The sequence below is a fragment of the Echiichthys vipera genome, assembly GCF_963691815.1.
Source record: "Echiichthys vipera genome assembly, chromosome: 18".
In the NCBI taxonomy this organism is placed as follows: Eukaryota; Metazoa; Chordata; class Actinopteri; order Perciformes; family Trachinidae; genus Echiichthys; species Echiichthys vipera.
The window spans coordinates 10,201,375-10,220,534 of NC_139843.1; the positions used below are offsets into that span (position 1 = coordinate 10,201,375).

General features: G+C 39.2%; 1 protein-coding gene across 6 annotated transcripts in view; it reads left to right on the forward strand.

Moving 5' to 3' along the window:
• LOC310960719 (calcium-activated potassium channel subunit alpha-1a-like) overlaps nucleotides 1-18,654 on the forward strand; it is an 85,700-nt gene extending 67,046 nt beyond the window's left edge. For 2 of the 6 annotated variants that reach the window (XM_083932488.1, XM_083932489.1), the window contains 10 exons: nucleotides 5,179-5,302; nucleotides 5,670-5,894; nucleotides 6,909-7,101; nucleotides 8,044-8,157; nucleotides 8,370-8,462; nucleotides 9,459-9,589; nucleotides 10,364-10,558; nucleotides 11,479-11,597; nucleotides 11,714-11,935; nucleotides 16,506-18,654. In XM_083932488.1, coding sequence (XP_083788614.1) covers nucleotides 5,179-5,302; nucleotides 5,670-5,894; nucleotides 6,909-7,101; nucleotides 8,044-8,157; nucleotides 8,370-8,462; nucleotides 9,459-9,589; nucleotides 10,364-10,558; nucleotides 11,479-11,597; nucleotides 11,714-11,935; nucleotides 16,506-16,527 — 1,438 coding nt within the window. In that variant the 3' untranslated portion in view covers nucleotides 16,528-18,654. Of the gene's footprint in view, nucleotides 1-5,178; nucleotides 5,303-5,669; nucleotides 5,895-6,908; nucleotides 7,102-8,043; nucleotides 8,158-8,369; nucleotides 8,463-9,458; nucleotides 9,590-10,363; nucleotides 10,559-11,478; nucleotides 11,598-11,713; nucleotides 11,936-15,093; nucleotides 15,123-16,505 lie in introns of all 6 variants that reach the window. The other 4 variants (XM_083932490.1, XM_083932491.1, XM_083932492.1 and 1 more) reach the window with 3 other exon arrangements.
• Nucleotides 18,655-19,160: the final 506 nt, after the last annotated feature.

The following is a 19,160-nucleotide window of genomic DNA, read 5'->3' on the forward strand; positions in this document are numbered from 1 at the left end:
TTTCTCAACTGTAAAATGCACCACTCAGTGTATTTTATTGTTGTAACCAAGTTGTTACAGTATGGGGAATGTGTCTGCAAACAATTGCCTATATGATCATTCACCAAACACAGAGCAACATATGTTTGGAGTTTTGGAGTATCCTGAGGATAATATCTGGCTCTTTAGCTTTCATAATGTTCATCTGTCAGCTAGTCACTAACTATTTCTTGCTGATAGCAGCTGCCTGCTGTGGCTGGAAATGAGGCTGACAACAGTGACAGTGAACTAAAACAGTGAATTTATGGTTCTTAAAACCAAAACAATGCTTCAATGCTGCGTACAGTTGAGGGGAACGGAGGAGTTAGGTGATAATTCTTTGTCGGTATATCACAATCGCGACCCTTTTCTATTTCTTTTTCAAGCTTTATTTTTAAGAAGTCATGGGTTTTACAGTATAAATTGAAAAAGAGAAAGAAATACATAAAAAAAGGGGGGACAGATCGAGCAAATAAAATGTGCAAGGGGAAGATCAATCATAATGACATATATTTAAGAGATAGGGCTAGGTCCAGGATTTAGAGACACTTCAGTCCAATCGCTACCCTTTTCAGTTTCAAGTATTGACTAGCGCAGCATTAAGGGTCCTTATATATGTAAAAAAGTAAAAAAAAAAAAAGAACTGCTGATAGTGCTTTTCTGATTTTTAAACTCAAATATCAACAGTATATACAGTATTATGCAAAACATCTTAAATTAAACGTTTGTGTGCTCCTGTTTCATGACAAACATGTCAGACTTGCAGAGAGACTCTATGCCACAATGTTTCAAGTGACACCCGCAGACTGCAGCTCTTAAACAGGCCTGGCACTAATGACAGTGCCAGCCAGCCAGAGAGGCTCTAAAGGATAGATAGCCCAAGGCTATTCATCTATTGTCGGATCCCTCTGAGCTCTTTTCAGCACGTAAGGCCACAGATGATATGTATCATCACAATGAAAGGAGAATTCAAATGCTACCTTGCTTTTATCTTGTCCCGTAAAATTAAACCAGCACTTATTGATTTTGACTGGAGATAACACTGTTATTCAACAAGAAGCCATTACAGGGATGATAATAGTAATAGTCATTGTCATTAAGTGCCATGTTACAAGGAAGCAAGGCAACAGGGAAGTCCTGCAGCCTGACGTATACAAAGTGGAATTGTACGGATGAAACTGAATTAAAACTGACAGATGGCTCGCTGCTGCTATGGCTGCTATTCATTTGACATTCAGAAATGAAATCCACAAATGCCCGTATTGTTTAATACTCTGAGATTCAATACAGATCTGCAGTCTAGTGCAGTAGTTATAAAAGTGACATATATACTGTATATACAGTATATATATAAAAAAGAAGTGTTTATATGCATAATTTAGCATTCTCCTTTTGATCGATGGCCTCTGTTTTTTCAGGTGGGTGTTTGCCCTTGTTTGATTGTTTGATATGGTTCAAAGTGATGTCAAAGTTGAACCGCTCCAGGTGACTTCCACACTCTAGAGTAACAAAACCAGGCTTTTCTAATGCAATAGCCATCAGCTAAATATCAGCCCACCGAGCCAATACATCTACTTGCCATGCTAATGCACCGTACAGTGCAGGTGGGTGTGTTACTTCATCCAGTGTGTCTGCTGCCTTCACGCTGGAGAGGGATTCGCTGCGGTAGCCTAAGGGATACTTCATTGCAACAAGCCGAGAAAAAAACATCTGGGTGTATACTATATCAAATGTGTTTTTACAGGACCTGCAGTCTCAAGGCCTTTGTAAATAAGTAATGATCAACAGATTGGCTGCGGGTTTTGAAGAGCAAGCCTTTGTCAGTTTGCATGATGGGGAGGATTTTCAAACACTTTGCCTAGCCCTCACTACTTGTGCAGTGTTACAGTCAGCTAGTGCAGTGATGCTGAAATAGAAAATCTACATAATATGCATGTTTAGCTCCTACTTTGTGTCTTTCTGTACTGTCATTACATTCCTCTAGAAGACACCTGGCTTTATGTTTTGCGGACATGACGTGTGAAGTCTTGTCAAACGTGTCATCTTACCACTAAAGTAGTGAATTATGCCGCTGATCATTTTGAACGTTTAGAAGTGCGTTTAGAGAAAAGACACTCACAGACGCATCTGCACAAAAGAAGGAAGCGATCATCTGTGGAAACAGAACTGTCTCTTGTTTCCAGATGTATCGGCAAACTAGCACGTCCTGTCTGGAGCTTAGTAATGACGACTTCACTGAAATTAACACCATTTCCACAGGCTCCTTGATGGGTCATAAGACACATCTAATTGTGGGATGTCACAACGCGTTCGGTCACATCGGACCGCGCCATGACATACATGTCATGTCTGCTACAGGACTGCTGAGGCAATTGGCAGTGCAGGATAGTGACAGGCCGTCATGGCTGACAGTGAGCGATAGCTATCCTGGCAGAGCTCTGCCTCACCAGTCATCTTCCACAAGGACAAACTGAAGTGACAGCAGCTCCACTGAGTGAGTGGTGAAACATTCGACTTCTGATGAAATATTTAGCCAGGGTGTAAAACCACTAAATGCTTTCACTGTTATTAGACCTCACATTTTAAACTCAAACAGTACCGAAAGATGTAGAGTACAAGAGTTATGGAAGATGATTGAATAGTACTGAATTTATTGATTTGTTGATTTACTGGAGATTTGCTAACATCAGCATCATGTATCAAGCTGCTTCATTCTGCTTTTATACTTCTAAAATGAACATGTTTGACTTTTCAATTCCCTATTTTGCAATGTTAACAAAAGTAAAAAAGGACTTATGTATCTGCCCTGTGATTTTGTATTTGCTCCTAAATTAAATGGGTTTTTCCTTGGCCTGTGCTACACCCCTTCGCCACTTTTCATAAAAACTGAGTCAGGAGTTTTTCCTCAATCCTGCTGACAAACAAACAGACAAACCCAATCAAAAACATGACCTCCTTGGCGGAGCAAATTAAAGTAGTTGCATCTCTTTGTAAAAACGGAGTTTAAGATGTTAGTGTATCAATATTGCTACAAAAAAACATGATATTTTCTCCCGCTCCCAAATGTTGCCCTATTAAAACAATAGTTTGCATAGTTTTGACCACAGAAGTTCATGTGTATACACTGTTTCATTTCAACTCAGAATAGCTTTGGCAGATTCCGAGAGATAGAAAATGGTAGAAAAGACATTTCCTTCTCCAACTACTTCCATTCTTGAAAGGACATCCAGGTCTTGCCTAAGGGTATATTTGCCCAAGGCGGGCTTTTTTGGCTTCAGTCTGTTGGAGCCAGAGGGATGGTAGTTTCAGCTGACAGTTTCATGCATACTTAACATGTTACTTAAAGTAGCATTCTTTTAAAGTACTCACGTGGATTAAAGCGACGCTCTTCTTTCGGGGAGAAGACTTGCAGTATTTAAAAGGTTTTGGACAGAGACAGAAGGCTTCTGTCTGAGTTTCACAAGATAACATCTTCAACTCAATTCAATTTCAAAGTCAATTTAGTGCAAAGGGAATTGTGTTGGGCAGTGCATGGCCTCTGTGGTTAGCACTGTTGCCAGTGTAGCTGATGGTGTTCGACCCTTGGCTGGTTAGGGCTCCAAGAGTCCAAAGACATGCAGGGTAGATGAATTAGAAATTAGAATTTGATATTATCTAATATCGACCTTCAGTGGAATCATTCATGATGATGTTATCACATTGTGTTTTACAAAGTGTCCAACAAATATTAATTTAATCATTGCATTGAATGTCGCACTACTTTGATTTTGAATATATATTGCAAAGTGCTACTTTCCCTTAGTTGTTCTTTCTACTGTATGTGTGCATGTGTTAACTCTGTAATAGAAAACGAACCTGTTTAGCATATCGCCTCTCTCATAATGCATAGGATAGGCTATGACACCTGAACAACGATGGACGGATTAGAAAATAGATGGAAAATGCCTTAAATTGGTAGATAAGACAGCACAGAACTGCATTTTGGGGTGAAAAACTGGGTACATTTAAATGTTTTTTTTAAAAGTTGTAAATGTATGGAATGGCTCTAAAAATAGCCTCATAAGTATGGAAAACAATCATGTTAAATACCAAAAGAAAATTGTTCCATTTTAAGTGGAGGAAATGGCCTAGAACCAGATGCTGGGTATGAGGAATGTTTGTTAATTTATGAATTTTAAGTACATTTGTTTTATTTAAACTTTTCTTCTTATGTTTTTGTATTTTTGGGTGATGGTGGTGGTGGCAGGGAGGAGAGGTGAACATGAGAGTATCTTGTATTTTAATGTATCTCTAGCAGCTTTGTCAAAAGCTCATATCACTCTTAACAAGCGTGGTACAACAGCAGGTACTCATGTCGGGATACCACTTTAGTGGTCAGTGTTGGGTAGGATGAAGCTCACCACTGCGCTCGGTGAAATGACTTTATGTAGTTGTAATGCTCTCTTTAAACATTAATACCCTTCACTTCGTACAGTAAATACGATTGGGCAAATTGCTGAAATATTTAAAGTCTGCCTTAACAGACGTTAAAGCTTTTACCACGCAGCACACTACGTCAAAAGCTGTATGCAGTAAGGGGGCGTAATTGCATCTCCGTGCTCATGCCAGTCAACGCAGTGTGTTGCTGCCGTCTCCTTCCGCCTGGCTGCCGCCGCTGATGTCACTCTGCTTGATGACATGGCAGTTTTGTTGGCATTTTTGCAGATGGCCTCTGACAGGAATGAGCAGAGAGGGAAAAAAAAGAGAGACAGCTACTTTTTTTGATTTGTTTGAAGATGCCTGAACATTTTGACGGTCTATTGATGAATGTTTTTGAAAACTGAAATACTTTTTTTTTTTTTTTTTACCGTTAGTCATTATTATTTAAATGTCTCTATCTTAACTGCATTTAATCTTTGCACTTTTTGATTTGACTTCTTTTCGATTGTTGTCATCTCTTATGAAATGTTTATCTAGCCATGTAATACACCTTAATTTTGTTTTGAAAAGTGTTCAATTAAATTAAAAAAACTGTACCTTAATATTATTTGTTTATTCTCAGGTTAATCATGTTATATTTAAGCGTTATTAGTGAAATGCCAAAAACTACTTAATTTAATCCACATTTAGTGTTTGACAGTATTCTTTTATTCCCTCCCTCTCGTCTGTTTCTTTGATTAGACATGACCCACTCCTCATCCCGGGGAACGAGCAGATAGAGAGCATGGACGAGAACGTAAAGAAATACGACTCCACGGGGATGTTTCACTGGTGTCTGTCCAAAGACATCGAGAAGGTCATCTTGGTGGGTTCTGCTCTTTTACTCGGCACACGTCATTTGTCCCTGACACTCTTCTCCCCGGTGACAGATGTGTCATGTCACAAAGCACCATCAGAGGTTGACAGGGCACTTAAACACTCTGTAATGAGGTGTTTGACATGTCATTTGCTATATGGGGTCCCTGTACCTAGAACATTTCTTATACTAATACATATGCCATTTTTCAAATTACTTTCATAGTCTATTGCAGTCATGAACTGCATGATATATTTTACTGGGTGAGTAGGCAACTGAAAGAAGAGAAAGCACTGACATTTGCTAGAAAAGCCAGTTAATGCCACATTTATGTCATAAACATAATTTTTTTTTTTTATCTTTCTTTCCCTGTCAGACCCGGAGCGAGGCAGCCATGACTGTTCTGAGCGGCCATGTGGTCGTGTGCATATTTGGAGATGTGAATTCGGCATTGATCGGTCTCCGAAACTTTGTCATGCCTCTGAGAGCGAGCAACTTTCACTACCATGAGCTGAAGCACATCGTGTTTGTCGGCTCACTTGAGTATCTGAAGCGAGAGTGGGAAACCCTTCACAATTTTCCAAAGGTGTCCATTTTACCTGTGAGTACATCACTCCTTTCGAATATACACATGATAAATTTGACAAGATAAACAATCCTTATGTTGCATATGCTTGCTTTATTCAAAAATTAAAAAATGACTTCCGTATGCAACTAATTTACTTTGGCAAATATGGTTTGCAGTGTGAACTGAAATATCTCAACAACTATTGGATCGCCATGAAATGTACTGACATTCATGGTACCCAAACAATGTATCCTGATGACTCTGGTGATCCCCTGACTTTCCCTCTAGCGCCACCATGAGGTCGACATTTAAGTTTTTGAGTGAAATATCTCATTAACTGTTGGATGGGATGCTAGAACATTTGGTGAACAAATTCTTGACCATAACAATGTAAAAATATAAGACATACAAATTGTAATGAGTGATCCCTTAACTTTACCTCTAAAGCAGAGGTTTCCAGATTCTAAATGTGGGCCTCCCCTCAGACAAAGCTTGGAAAAAGGCGCCCCTCACCCCTTCTTAGTTTACTCTAATTCCTTGATGCCTTTAATTGCAATTTGATCGTCCCCCTCAACAATTCAGCCAAGATATTGTGTTATTGCTGTTTGACATGACTTCAGATGACACCAAATGCATAAAGAAATGTCTGTCTTAAGGTATTTTGGACTCCCCAAAGTTAGTGTACCTTTTTAACCAAATCATACCCTTTTAGACTATTCTTTGAGATCATTCTTATCTTAGATAACGTGACATTTTTTGCTTCCATTCACTGAGTCTGCCCTGAAACGGTTGAGACCGATGATCAAAGTGTGCTTTGTTCACTAAACCCACCAACACAACCGCCGCTCTTTTGTTCAGGGTCACACTTTTGTATTGAGAAACACCTTGCTGCCATGTAGTAGTAAAGTTTCTTTCAGAACTTCTCTTTGTCGACAGAGTTGACAAGAGACCCGAGAATGAAAACTGCAATTTATTGCTCTGTTTTCATTTACCTCTTGGTGTCATGTAGGTGAGATAACAAATTCTCTCATTCACTTCCTCTCAAAGGGCACTCCGTTGAGTCGGGCAGATCTGAGGGCTGTCAACATCAACCTCTGCGACATGTGTGTCATTCTGTCAGCCAATCAGAACAATATTGACGATGCATCACTGCAGGACAAAGAATGCATCTTGGCGTCACTCAACATCAAATCCATGCTGTTTGACGACAGCATCGGGGTCTTGCAGGCTAATTCCCAAGGTAAGGAGCGCCCTATCATAGTTCACTGCACCGCCTGGAAGGGACAGGGCCCTGGCACAGAGAATATCCCTCACTGGGTGCTGGCTGGCTGACCTGGTGTCACTGTGTTTGACACTAAACCCTACTGACTATTCCTCAGGTTACTGTAACAACTGGTTTCTTCACAAACCTAATTGGTGGCAACAAGCACAGCGTTGGCACAAAAACCTTACCTGGCTTACACATTTTTAATTTTTCAGTACATGGGACCACTTTGTAAAGAGCATATACTGTAATGTGTATAATTAATATTACATGTTTACAGCTTTCAAAACAGCACCTGAAGCACTCTGTTAGCTTGAGATGGCCTTCATTAATGGTCATTCTCTGGCACTGAGAGAAATGCTTTTAGAAACCTTTTGACCTCAGGAGAGAGAGAAAAAATCGCTGCCAATTTCATTATTTCTCTAATACATGTATGACCTCGCATTTGCCTTACTCAGCAGTAAGGGATGGATGTCAAAACACGGCCTATGTATAATACATACAGCATCACTGATTTAATATGCTTACTTGTCAGTCTGGGGAAAGCAAGGAATGTCAAGTCAATTTGAATTCAATCTTGCGTCACTTATTTTCTGTTTCATGGCTCCATACTGTACATTTTCTGTGTGTGTGTGTGTGTGTGTGTGTGTGTAGAAGGTGTCTGTCTCCTTTAACACACAATCTAAGAGAAACAAAATGCGCTGTATGTCACATTTATTATATATAGACTAATATTGGACCTTGTCAACAATATGGTAACGCAGCGCTCAGCAACTTTATGCTTTTGCAGTGGCCGATAATGGATGAAATAGCCCTGGTGTATTCATTCTGCTAATCTGCTCTGTTTGTAGTCTCTGATGAGGTATTGAATATTGCATTAACAGATGTGCTTTCTGTTATGTGTGTTTGTCTCATTAGGCTTCACACCACCAGGAATGGATAGATCCTCTCCAGAAAACAGCCCAGTCCATGGATTAGTGAGGCAGACTTCTGTCACAACAGGAGCAAATATTCCCATCATCACAGAACTAGGTATGCTTGCCGCTTGATTTTTCTGTCAGCTGATTGATATGCTAGCTCTACAACTGCATGCTTATGTCAGTTTAGTAGTTTTTAACAGATCTGAAAACACAATTAGAGGCTGTCAACACTTGATTAACCGTACTAAAAGTGGAGTTGTTATGGGTTTTTTTTGTCCTTTGTTGACATGTTCCAGTAACTGTTTTTCCTTAATACTTGTCTAGCACCATTAGCAAAGCCAGGCAAAAAACTGCCTGTGATTTCATTCAGTCAGGATAAAAGCAGTGGGACCAGCATACAAATGATAACTGAGCTGGGTAAGAAGTGCCTCTGTCCTGTACTGCAGTGTTGTAACTGCTGCTGCCTCCATATCAGCTTTCTTTTGATTTCTCTCGCTGCACAAGGGGCTCAGTCCATTCCCATGGCATCACTTTGAGCGCATTTTACCCTTGGTTCTGGTTGAAATTGCCTGTCTTGTTTTGTCCCCTTATCTCAAAGCAGAATTTTTCCCTTTTATTTTTCTCAGAATTACAAGGCCTTTGATCCCTCAGAAGTCCTTGTGGCTGTTTTCATAGCATCTTCTGTCGGATCACATTCTCTGGCCTGTGCCCTTCTTTCATCACAGCCCCGTTGATATGACTGACATTTATTTCTGTCCTCACAAAAGTAGCACTTCTCCAACTAAATTTCACATTATTACTTTTCTCCTGCTACTGCATGTGTTTTTGTGCCCAAAGACATCTTCAAAGAAGGTTCTGGGGCAATGCGATACTTTCATTTGTTTTGACATGGAAGTACATGTAATTGGATGTTCTGTCTTAGATTTATAAGACAAACAATGGCATATTGGTGTTTCTGATACTGACTGCAGGAGGACTTTGAATCGAGGCCTGAAGCTTTGACAGTATGCATGGTGTCATAAGTGTGCATGGCCTGGATATGGAATGTGGCAGAGGCAAGTTGGCCACAAGGCTGAAGCAAATACCAGACACGGTTTCATTTCAGTGGCTTAAAAGAAAGTACAATTTCGTCCAAATTTGGAACGAAGGAATTAAAGCAAATTTGTTGAACCATACACAAATTTCTAATACAGTCCATATCTGCAGCCTCTGACTGTTGTACGCAATGGCTGTACTTCTGTGTCCTCCTCTTTACATGAATCAAGTATTTGCCTGGTGTATGCTTAAGCACAAAATCCATGCTTTTTCAAAACACAAAAGAATCTCATGAGATCTGGTTTGCAGTGCAGAAAATGAATATTAAGAGTTTATAGAATAAGTGATGACGATTACATCTCCATATTATCTCCATAGTGAATGACTCCAACGTTCAGTTCCTGGACCAAGATGATGATGACGACCCTGACACAGAGTTATACCTCACTCAGCCTTTTGCCTGTGGGACAGCCTTCGCCGTCAGTGTGCTGGATTCTTTAATGAGTGCTGTAAGTCAGGATTTATTTAGCTTACAGTCAATATTAGCTTATGTTGTTGTTTGTGCAGTTATATGTACAATTTCTGAAAAGTATAAGATCTGAAATCTGCAAAGAAATCTTGTGTCCTCCTCCCCCCACCACCCCCCCTCCCTCTGCTCTCATTACAACAATAGCTGACCAGACTGGAACTACAGTAGATATGATGGCTTTACTTGTCCGCCTTTTCAGTTTGGGGCGAATTTAGAATAAAGCTGCTTTCATGCGGGCTCCAGTGTAGACAAAGGTAATGCTACCTAATGGACAGCCCTCATCCATCATCTCAGTCAATAGTGCTGTCAGCAACCAAGGGAGATGTCACTGTGCAGTACAAGCAGGGGGAGACAAGAGACCGTGTGCAGACTTTTGCCCTTGTTAAAATTAACAAAGCAGTAACTGGTTGGAATTAAAGAGATAGCAACTTCACTGAGGAAAGTGTATCTTCAGGCTTAACGTGCAGTTTGTGAAACTGATTTTTTCACATAATTGTCTGCCATTTAGCTGTAAGAAATGCCTAGACAGCATGAATGTGTACATGCACACCTCGTGTCTCTCTCTGATGGAAGTGTGAGTAACCTGCAGTAATTGGATTCCACTGTCTTCTCACTCAGTGCGCAGAGCAATGTGACACAACAGTCCAGGGTTAGATAGCACCAATCGGCCTGGCTGGCACTCTGAGAATGTTTAGTTGTGACTTTGGTGGCACTTGCTGAAGGATTCACCCCCTCTCTACCTTCATTCCTTTAGACATACTTCAATGATAATATCCTCACCTTGATCCGGACGTTGGTAACAGGCGGGGCGACGCCGGAGCTCGAGGGGCTGCTGGCAGAGGAGAATGCGTTACGGGGCGGCTACAGCACGCCACAGACGCTGGCGAACAGGGACAGGTGTCGTGTGGCACAGCTGGCCTTGTACGACGGGCCCTTTGCCGACCTCGGGGTAGGTGACTGGTCTTTGTCCCCCAAGGGCTGAGCACATCTTTGTCTTCTTGTGTTGCTGGAGCTGACTTTGGTGAAAGGATTCAGACTAACAGGGACGACCGTGATTCAGAGCCGAGATAAGTAATAGGGATTGTATGTCCAAAAGTAGGTGAGTTCTTTGACAATGAAATCCAATCCAGTCATCCCAAATAAGTGTAATGGCACGTATATAAAATATCCCAACATTCACATTTCATATTCATACAGTGTGACCATAGTCACATATAAGGTTATCTGATTAAAAACTGAAAATAGCTCAATAGGCATTGCTAACGGCTTGGTAACGAAAGGATAAACACAGGGCTAGTTTACAGCTAAAACACTATAAAGCTGAAAATATGTTACCACAGTAACAATAGCTCAGTGAGCTCCTTTCTCTTATCTTTGTACTGTACTGTTTACTCCCCCCTGGCATCTTCTCAGGATTATTGAAGAGGCGAAAAAACGTAATCAAGCTAGCTAGCTTGCAAACTATCTCTCATTAATTAAGATAATGCAGGTCATTCAAGAACATATAGCAGAATATTATAGCAGCAAAATAAATAATAGAAATATATAGCTCTCCATTATTTCCTCAGCAATAGGTCAGCATTGTTAATGGTGGGAATGTACTATATGTGTCTTGGATTTGCTTTGCTCCGTAAATGAATCCACTAATGCAAATTTTTGTAGTCAAGCCTTTAGGGCTATCTGAAAAGTTTGCACACGTCTTAAATCACAGTCTGTATCAGATAAACAATGATCAGGTCAAGAAACATATTTGATGCTGGAGACTGTTTTAGTCCTTGCAAATGATTAATTATTAGTTATTATTATTATAGTTTTTGTTAAAAAACAGACAGTGTACTACAGTTTTTGTTTCTTGTCACTGTATTGCAGGATGGCGGTTGTTATGGTGACCTGTTTTGTAAAGCCCTGAAAACATACAACATGTTGTGCTTTGGCATCTATCGGTTACGAGACGCACATCTAAACGCACAAAGCCAATGTACCAAGCGGTGAGTACGGAGCTAATGTGTCCTTGCATTGAGATGCGCAACACAGCCACAAAAAAGTCGGTTTCAAACCATACTAAATTTAGAACTGGCTTCCATCTCTTCTCTCCCTCCTCTAGGTATGTCATAACCAATCCACCGTATGCGTTTGAGCTGGTGCCCTCAGACCTGATATTCTGCCTGATGCAGTTTGACCACAACGCTGGCCAGTCTCGAACCAGCCTGTCCCATTCTTCCCATTCATCCCATTCCTCCAGCAAAAAGAGCTCCTCAGTCCACTCTATCCCAACCACCAACCGTACCAACCGCGCCAAAAGCAGGGACTCACGAGACAAACAAAAGTATGTGCCTCCTACAGCTCTCTAAATGTCCATTTCCGCCTGCCAACAGCTACTGTCCTGTGTGTCCTTTTGTTAACATGTCTGGGTGTTGATTTGTCTCAATGTGTATGTACAGTATGTGTTACTTGTATGTCTTAGTTTTCATTCAACAGCCCCATGAAATGCAGTGTGGGGCCATCCCATGGCCCAGGGCTTCTGTCTTCCCTTGGGGATGTGAAACAACAAGGTTTTTCAATTTCTTTCTAAACATTGGTTGTTACTGTGGCTCTGAACCTTTCCATACTCCATACATTTCTTATGCTTAACTACAGTAAACTTACAAAGCAATTCTGTCAGCCTTAGGTAGCAGGGTAATGCTATTTATTTCCAAATGACATCTTGTCATGATGGAAGATATTCTTATTATTTTAATATAGTAATTGATTTCATTCTAGAAACCCATCCACCAGACATCTGCAGTTAAAAGCAAGATGTCTGACTCAACGGATCATTTGTTTATAGTGAACGTGGTGGTGTTTCTTTCTACAACTAAGCTAAATCTAGTTAGTGTCCAATTCATTATTGACTTTAATTTGATCAAAGTTTTATTTGTATACAGTTTAAATTATTTCTTAAGTTATTTAAGCACCCCTAGTTCAGTTTTTTCATCTTTTAAAATGCCATTGTTAATTTCACTGTAGTGCTCTTACCTGCACACACAGGGCCAACTCATAGTGACTAAAACTATTCCAGTTTCAGACGATGGCATCTTGGTTAAATTGTGAAGAAAGGGCCCTAAAAGCAAAAGAAAATATTTTAATGTGTGATAATGGCCAACACAATATACAGTACAACAGAATATGTTCCCTCAGGGTAGGAATTGGCAAACATTTCCAGACCTTTACTTTTACTTTTACTGTGCTTTCTAGTGTTAATAATTCTCACCTCTGTGATAAATGCCACTGGGTTTCTCTAGCTTATAACATTCCAAGTTTTGCTCTGTTGAAACTTGTTTTGTTTACATTAAAGCTGAATTGTATTATACTTGAGCTGCATTTTAAATGCTGTCTTAAAATCTCCTAGTATGTCATGTCTATGAAACACGGAACATCATGGCCTCTTAATGCCTTTTGATTTACAATAATTCAAATGCTAGACTTAAATGTTATTAGCCGTCTTGAAATTTGTAAAAAGGAAATATATGTTATTAATAAAGTTACCCCACTATTATAATTATGTTGACTTCAAATGTGAATTTCACATTTTGATGTTATTTTGTATTTGTTGAACAAGCCATCGAGAAGATTTGGCAATCTAACAACATGGTTATTCCTACTTGGTGGACTACAAGTAATTACATTTTTACCAGAGATTAGATGATAAACAACCACGTGTTTTTCATTCTGCTACAAACTGCCCATATGTTTTCTTAGGGTCATGGGTCAAAGGAGCAAACAGAATTACATCATCAGTTAAAAGGCGGACGTCTCTTTTCACTTGAACACCACATAATCTAAGACATAAAGCAGCTGGCTGGATAATACAACTTCAAAGTTCATTATTGATCTTTGGTCGTAGGTGTTCGGGAACTACGTACAATTACAACTCAAAACTGTGTTTTGTTATGGACTGTTAGCACAGAAGTCCAATAACAAAGCCCTTCCCGGGTTAAAATCCTCCCAATAACCCCCTCTAGGTTTCCGACCTCAGCTATGAAGTCCTCCAGCAAAAATATGGTCTTCAGGAGGGACCTGCTGAAGGATCCAAACCAAAGATTATGAAGACTGGCAATTCCAAACTGTTGTTCTCTGTGGAAACACAAACACACAAAGAGCAGATTGAGCCCACATCTTTGATCTTTGCAATGTGCTGTCACATAGAACCCTCACATTTTCAGGGATAATTCCTGGATAACTCATAAGTCGCCAATACAGCAACATGCAACAGCAAATTTTAAAATCATAACTTATTACATTGTACAATGTATTATTAAAATTAATAGTCAAGTCAAGAGATATTTTTTGTCCCTGGAGGACAATTTGCAGTGCAGCCAGCAGCAAAAAACAACAGTAAAATGCACAATAGTGACACAAAGGATGACATGAAGCTAATAACTAAAAGAGATGGACTATACAACAGCATGAGTGACTTGGATGACATGGGACAACAATAAACAATCATCAATCTAACAAACAAAGTGCAACAGTGCCACACTGGATAAAAACAAAGAGTTAAAGTGACCACAGTACTAACAATTGTTCAGAAGGCCAATAGCCACTTGAACCAAGGATTTTTTTTAAATCTGTCAGTCCTGCATCTCGGCACATGAAATCTGCGTCTAGATGGAAGCAGTTAAAAATCAGGCGGTAGAGGATGACTAGGGTCTGACAGGACACGTTTTGCTTTGTTCAGGGCCCTAGTTTTGTACAAGAGAGAAATGTCTGTTAGTGGAGTGCCAACAATTGTACTGCACACTAACTATGCCCTGGAGTCTGTTGCGGTTTTTCAGGTTAATTGACCCAAACCAGCAGATAAAAGCAAATGTCAATTGGTAATATCGGAGGTATGTGCTCTCCTAGTACTTTCTAATATAGTATTGTGTCTATGGGAAAATATTCATGTTTAAATATTCTTTGATTGTTCATTAAAAAAATGAATGAGCATGTTACATTTTCAGAGCTGCTGAATGAACACTTCAAACTATCTATGGTTAGTAATCTGTTCCTATTTGAAATTAAAACACGTTTAGCTGCACAAATTAATTTTCATTGCACATTTTACAGAAATGTATTTATTTCTACATGAAGTTGCTTTATTTTTTGCCGATCAAACCACACATATAACATGGTTTGATAGCTGCATGTTGCTCATTGGTTTTCTGAACATCATCCTTCCAATTGCTTTGACAACAAGCATGGATACAACATGGCTGCTTGACGGATGCTCCAGTGGCTAGATGCATAATAATGGCACTTAAAGATTTCCTGACATGATACATGTTCTGTTTTTCTTTATTTTTTTTACTGGTCGCTCTCTACTGTTTAACCTACTTCACACCCATATGTAATGAGTGCATCTGCGGTCTTTATACCTCTATGCTGTGCAACTTCTGTTATTAATGGTCATATTAGTATTTCCCATTTAGCTTACATTTAGTATACCACTTTCTTTTTCCAAAGTGCAACAAGGATGAATAGAGTAAGCCAAGGTATGGAAGTAAAATGACTATGCATGATGTTAAATAATGCATTGAACATGGTCATGTCCTTGCTGACATTTTGCCCTCTGAATGAAAGCCAAGTAATTTAGTGTTTCCAAATGACTGCATCAGGAAAGCATGGTTATGATCTACGCAGTACGTCTCACTGCAGGTTTGACCGTAGAATGTGTGATGGCAAATTAATGGTTTGATGCTGCTTCACTTTATTCTGTATCAAGTGATGTTTGATGTTTTATTATTGGCAACATGTATCTACTGGCATATGTGTTAATGTACTGCAGAATCACTGCCTTAAGTCATGTTGATGAAAATGCATGACCATGGACATTGCCAAGTGGATGAATCACTAGTCATATATTATGCCCAGACTTTTCATTTCCTTCTGTAAGAAAAGAAAGTTGCATCAAGCCAAAATCCTGAAGCCTCTCAAAAAGATTAAACCCCTGACTTAAAAGATTTTACTTCTAATTTGGTTCATTGAAGAATGAAAAGACATTTTGTTTAGCTGAGAAGCTGCATGTCTGCTGACCCAACAAACCAGCATGCTTCATTGGCACTATGGTACAGTATGAAAAAAACGTTTTTGGTCAAAAGCAAAAATCTGTCATAGTCATATCAAACTAACTCATCATATATGTTGAAAAAGTCAAACTCTTATATGTTCAAAAATGCTTAAATCAGCCATAGAACTGTGTTTATAAAGCTGATGTAGATAAAGTTTGTTGATAAAAGTCAAGAATAGTCATATTATAGTGTGTCCAAAAAAGCCATAAAAAATGTCATAGTATGTATGTCGAAAAGAGTCAAAACAAGTCAAAATATAATTTTTCCAAAAAAATGCTTGAATCAGTTGTGGGATGGCGTGTCTTGAACAGTCATAGCATAGTTTGTTGAAAGAAAATCAAGACAAGTCATAGTTTAGTGTGTCGAAAAAAGCGTCATATGCGTCAGTATGTGTGTCAAAAAAGGTAAAAAAAAAAAGTAAAAATTGAATATATACAAAAATGCTTAAATCAGTCACAGGGTAGCGTGTCTTAAACAGTCATTGCATAGTTCAAAGAAATCAAGAAAGTTTTTTTCAGAAACTGCAAAATTGCTACAATATTTTGAGCTTATCCACTGTACTACCATGTGATAAGGCACATTAGAGGTTTAAACGGGGAAAATGGGACATTGACATTTAAAAAAAAATCATCTCCGAGCATAATTTCAACCTAAGTTTTTCTACAACAATCAATGAAAATTTGTATTCCTTTTAAAATACACAATGTCCTTCCTATGTTCTCTGTGCACTTGTAATTGTCGTCCAAGTAGCATTAACTTTCTGATGTCCCTCCTCTTTGTCTCTGTCTGATTTTGCCTCTTCCTTAGAAAAGACATGGTTTACAGATGAGCCAGAGAATACCCACCTGAGGACCATACAGATCAAGCCTGTGAATACGCTCGCCATCAACCAAGTCAGTCAGTATAAATCCACGAGCAGCTTGATTCCACCCATCAGAGAAGCGGAAGACGAGTGCTGAGCTCCGGACCTGTGCTGACACTTGGACGCTTGGACTCCAAGAAGACTCATCGTGTAGGTGTCAGACTGAGATTCGGGGTTATCTTCTTATCTGCAAACATAAATCATCAATTGACGTAGATGAGACGAACACAAACTGCTTTCCTCATTCACCTCTGCAGCACGCTTATTGTACAAGCAGATTAAGAATCATACATGAAATATACATAAAGACAATCATAGTCAAATGTCGCAACCACTCAACTATTAGTTTGCACAGCTAATCTTTAGTGGTGACCAGACTCCATGACTTTCTTTGTTACATTTTGGGGAATGAGGGTCACTTGAAGGAGAACAGCAATGTAAAAATGACTACTACTATTGCTAAAAGAGGTGATTATTATAACTGGATCAAGTTTTGCAATTGTAAAAGCTGCCTTTTTAGCTGTTGATGAACAACTACTACTACTGCATCAACTTTACCCAGTGTTGCAGTTATTCTGTACAGTATGTTTAAATGTGTATTTGACATCCAGCTGCGATCCCATCACAATGGCATTGTTAGTGACTGACTCTCAGTGATTCCTTTGCCATTTGGAGCTAATTCACAACATTTGTGACAGTTAAGATGGCCAGCGTCCATGTGTAAATGGCATTTGGCTCCAGCCTTATCTCTATCCATTTATATTTGTCTTATCTTTGCCTTTTTGAGTTGTTCGTTATAACTGTTATCACTGTTTGGTTGCAATGTCCAAAGCCCAAGAAATCATATTTGGTAAAGGTTTTAGGTATCTGCAAAGTTTCTCCAGGGGTAAAACGTTCTTTTTTTGACAATAGCCAAAAATGATAGAGCTGTTTTGTTGTCGACATTAGAATATAACAAAAATCGGCAAAGGTAAATACTATGGTATAGCATGACACCGTATGATGAGTCTATATGTGACTTGAATGTGAAAGCCTCATAGCGCATGAAGTGGGCATCTTTAAGTCCTCCTTTGGCTGTAAGCACTGCCTGACACAGGATTGTCTTGGAGGTCATTAAGCACTTGTATATGTACTCCATGACCAATCTTAATGCCATAATTAGACATGCTCATGCTTTTAGAAGATACATGAAAAACAGCTCTATCATAAAGTTATTTTGGCTATTTATGTGTTGTGATTATTTTCTGTCGGTAAACCATCTTGGTGATTGATTACATATCTGATATATTCATAAAACAAACCCACCTAATGAAGCACCGATCATTTGTTTCATTTTGTACACGCATGAGTCCAGAGTGGTTAATAAATCTTGTCTTGTTTAAATTATAAAACATAGCTATATTGGCACTGTTGTCACTTTACTTCAGATCGATTAAGGGGAAAGAGCGGTAAAAACAGCAATGCAAGCTAAATCCATAGAGGATGCGTCACAGTCTAGGCTTGGACTCATGTTGGAAGTGAAGAGAGAACTTGTGACATTTTTACTGGCACAGAGAACATCCAAACCATCCATCCCCTCAGTGCCAGTAATGTGCCAGGCAGTGCTGAAGCCAACGGAGGACACCAGAAGACCTACTGCTGCGAAAAGAGGCTTGTAGTTTAGCTGAATGGAAGCAAAATTTACTTCTGCTTGAGACTGAGACGTGTACCTTTGTCTTTGCTCAGAAACCTTATTTTTATAAGGTCTTACCCTTATATAAAGACCTTACAAGTCTTTGAATTACTTAATGAGGCGGTTATTCCCTGGAGATAACTAGAACTGTAGTAAATAATTTGAAGTCTTAAAACTATTTTTAAATGATCGATCTTCAATAGCAAAGCCTGATAGCAATCCATTTTATTTACGCTTTAAATAAATCTGTAAAGCTTAATGTAAAATATTTATTTGTAGTGTTTTCTTGTTTGACTGTACCTGCGGGGTTGAGAGGCATTCGACATTGCAGTCTAGTTTGTATTATTTTGCAAATTTCTTTTTAGCACATTGACTTGTGGATACAATGGCCGTGCTAAGTTGATATTTCTGACTATGTCATAATACCCAATAATAAATACAGTTTATTGTCTTGTACAAATAGTCTTGTACATAAAATTGTACATGATTTCATTTTGTATTTTCACAAATTAAAAGCTGATGTCTTGTGTTCTACGTGATGTCATTTGTTTGTTTTTTTAGAAAGCTACACAACGAGGCTCAGCACAGAAAGCATTGCTAGGGCACATATTACAAATGTATCTTTCAAAGAGGGACTACCCTCTGGATAATGGCCGATAAAAACACCCTCCACATTCTCACCTTGGCGATGGAGAGGGCCCATCATGTTGCCTGTTAACGATTTTACACACCATGGCGCTGTGGGAGACCGTCAGCATGCCAATAATATTTACAGTCTAACACCTCGTAGAGAGGCTGCTGATTCCCCTTATCCTCCTGCCAGCGGGAGTGTCACCTTCTTCGTAAACAAACACATGTAGCCATCATACCATCACATCTGATTACTGTATATATCAACTGTAGGAAATCTATTTAGTGATTTAAAGGA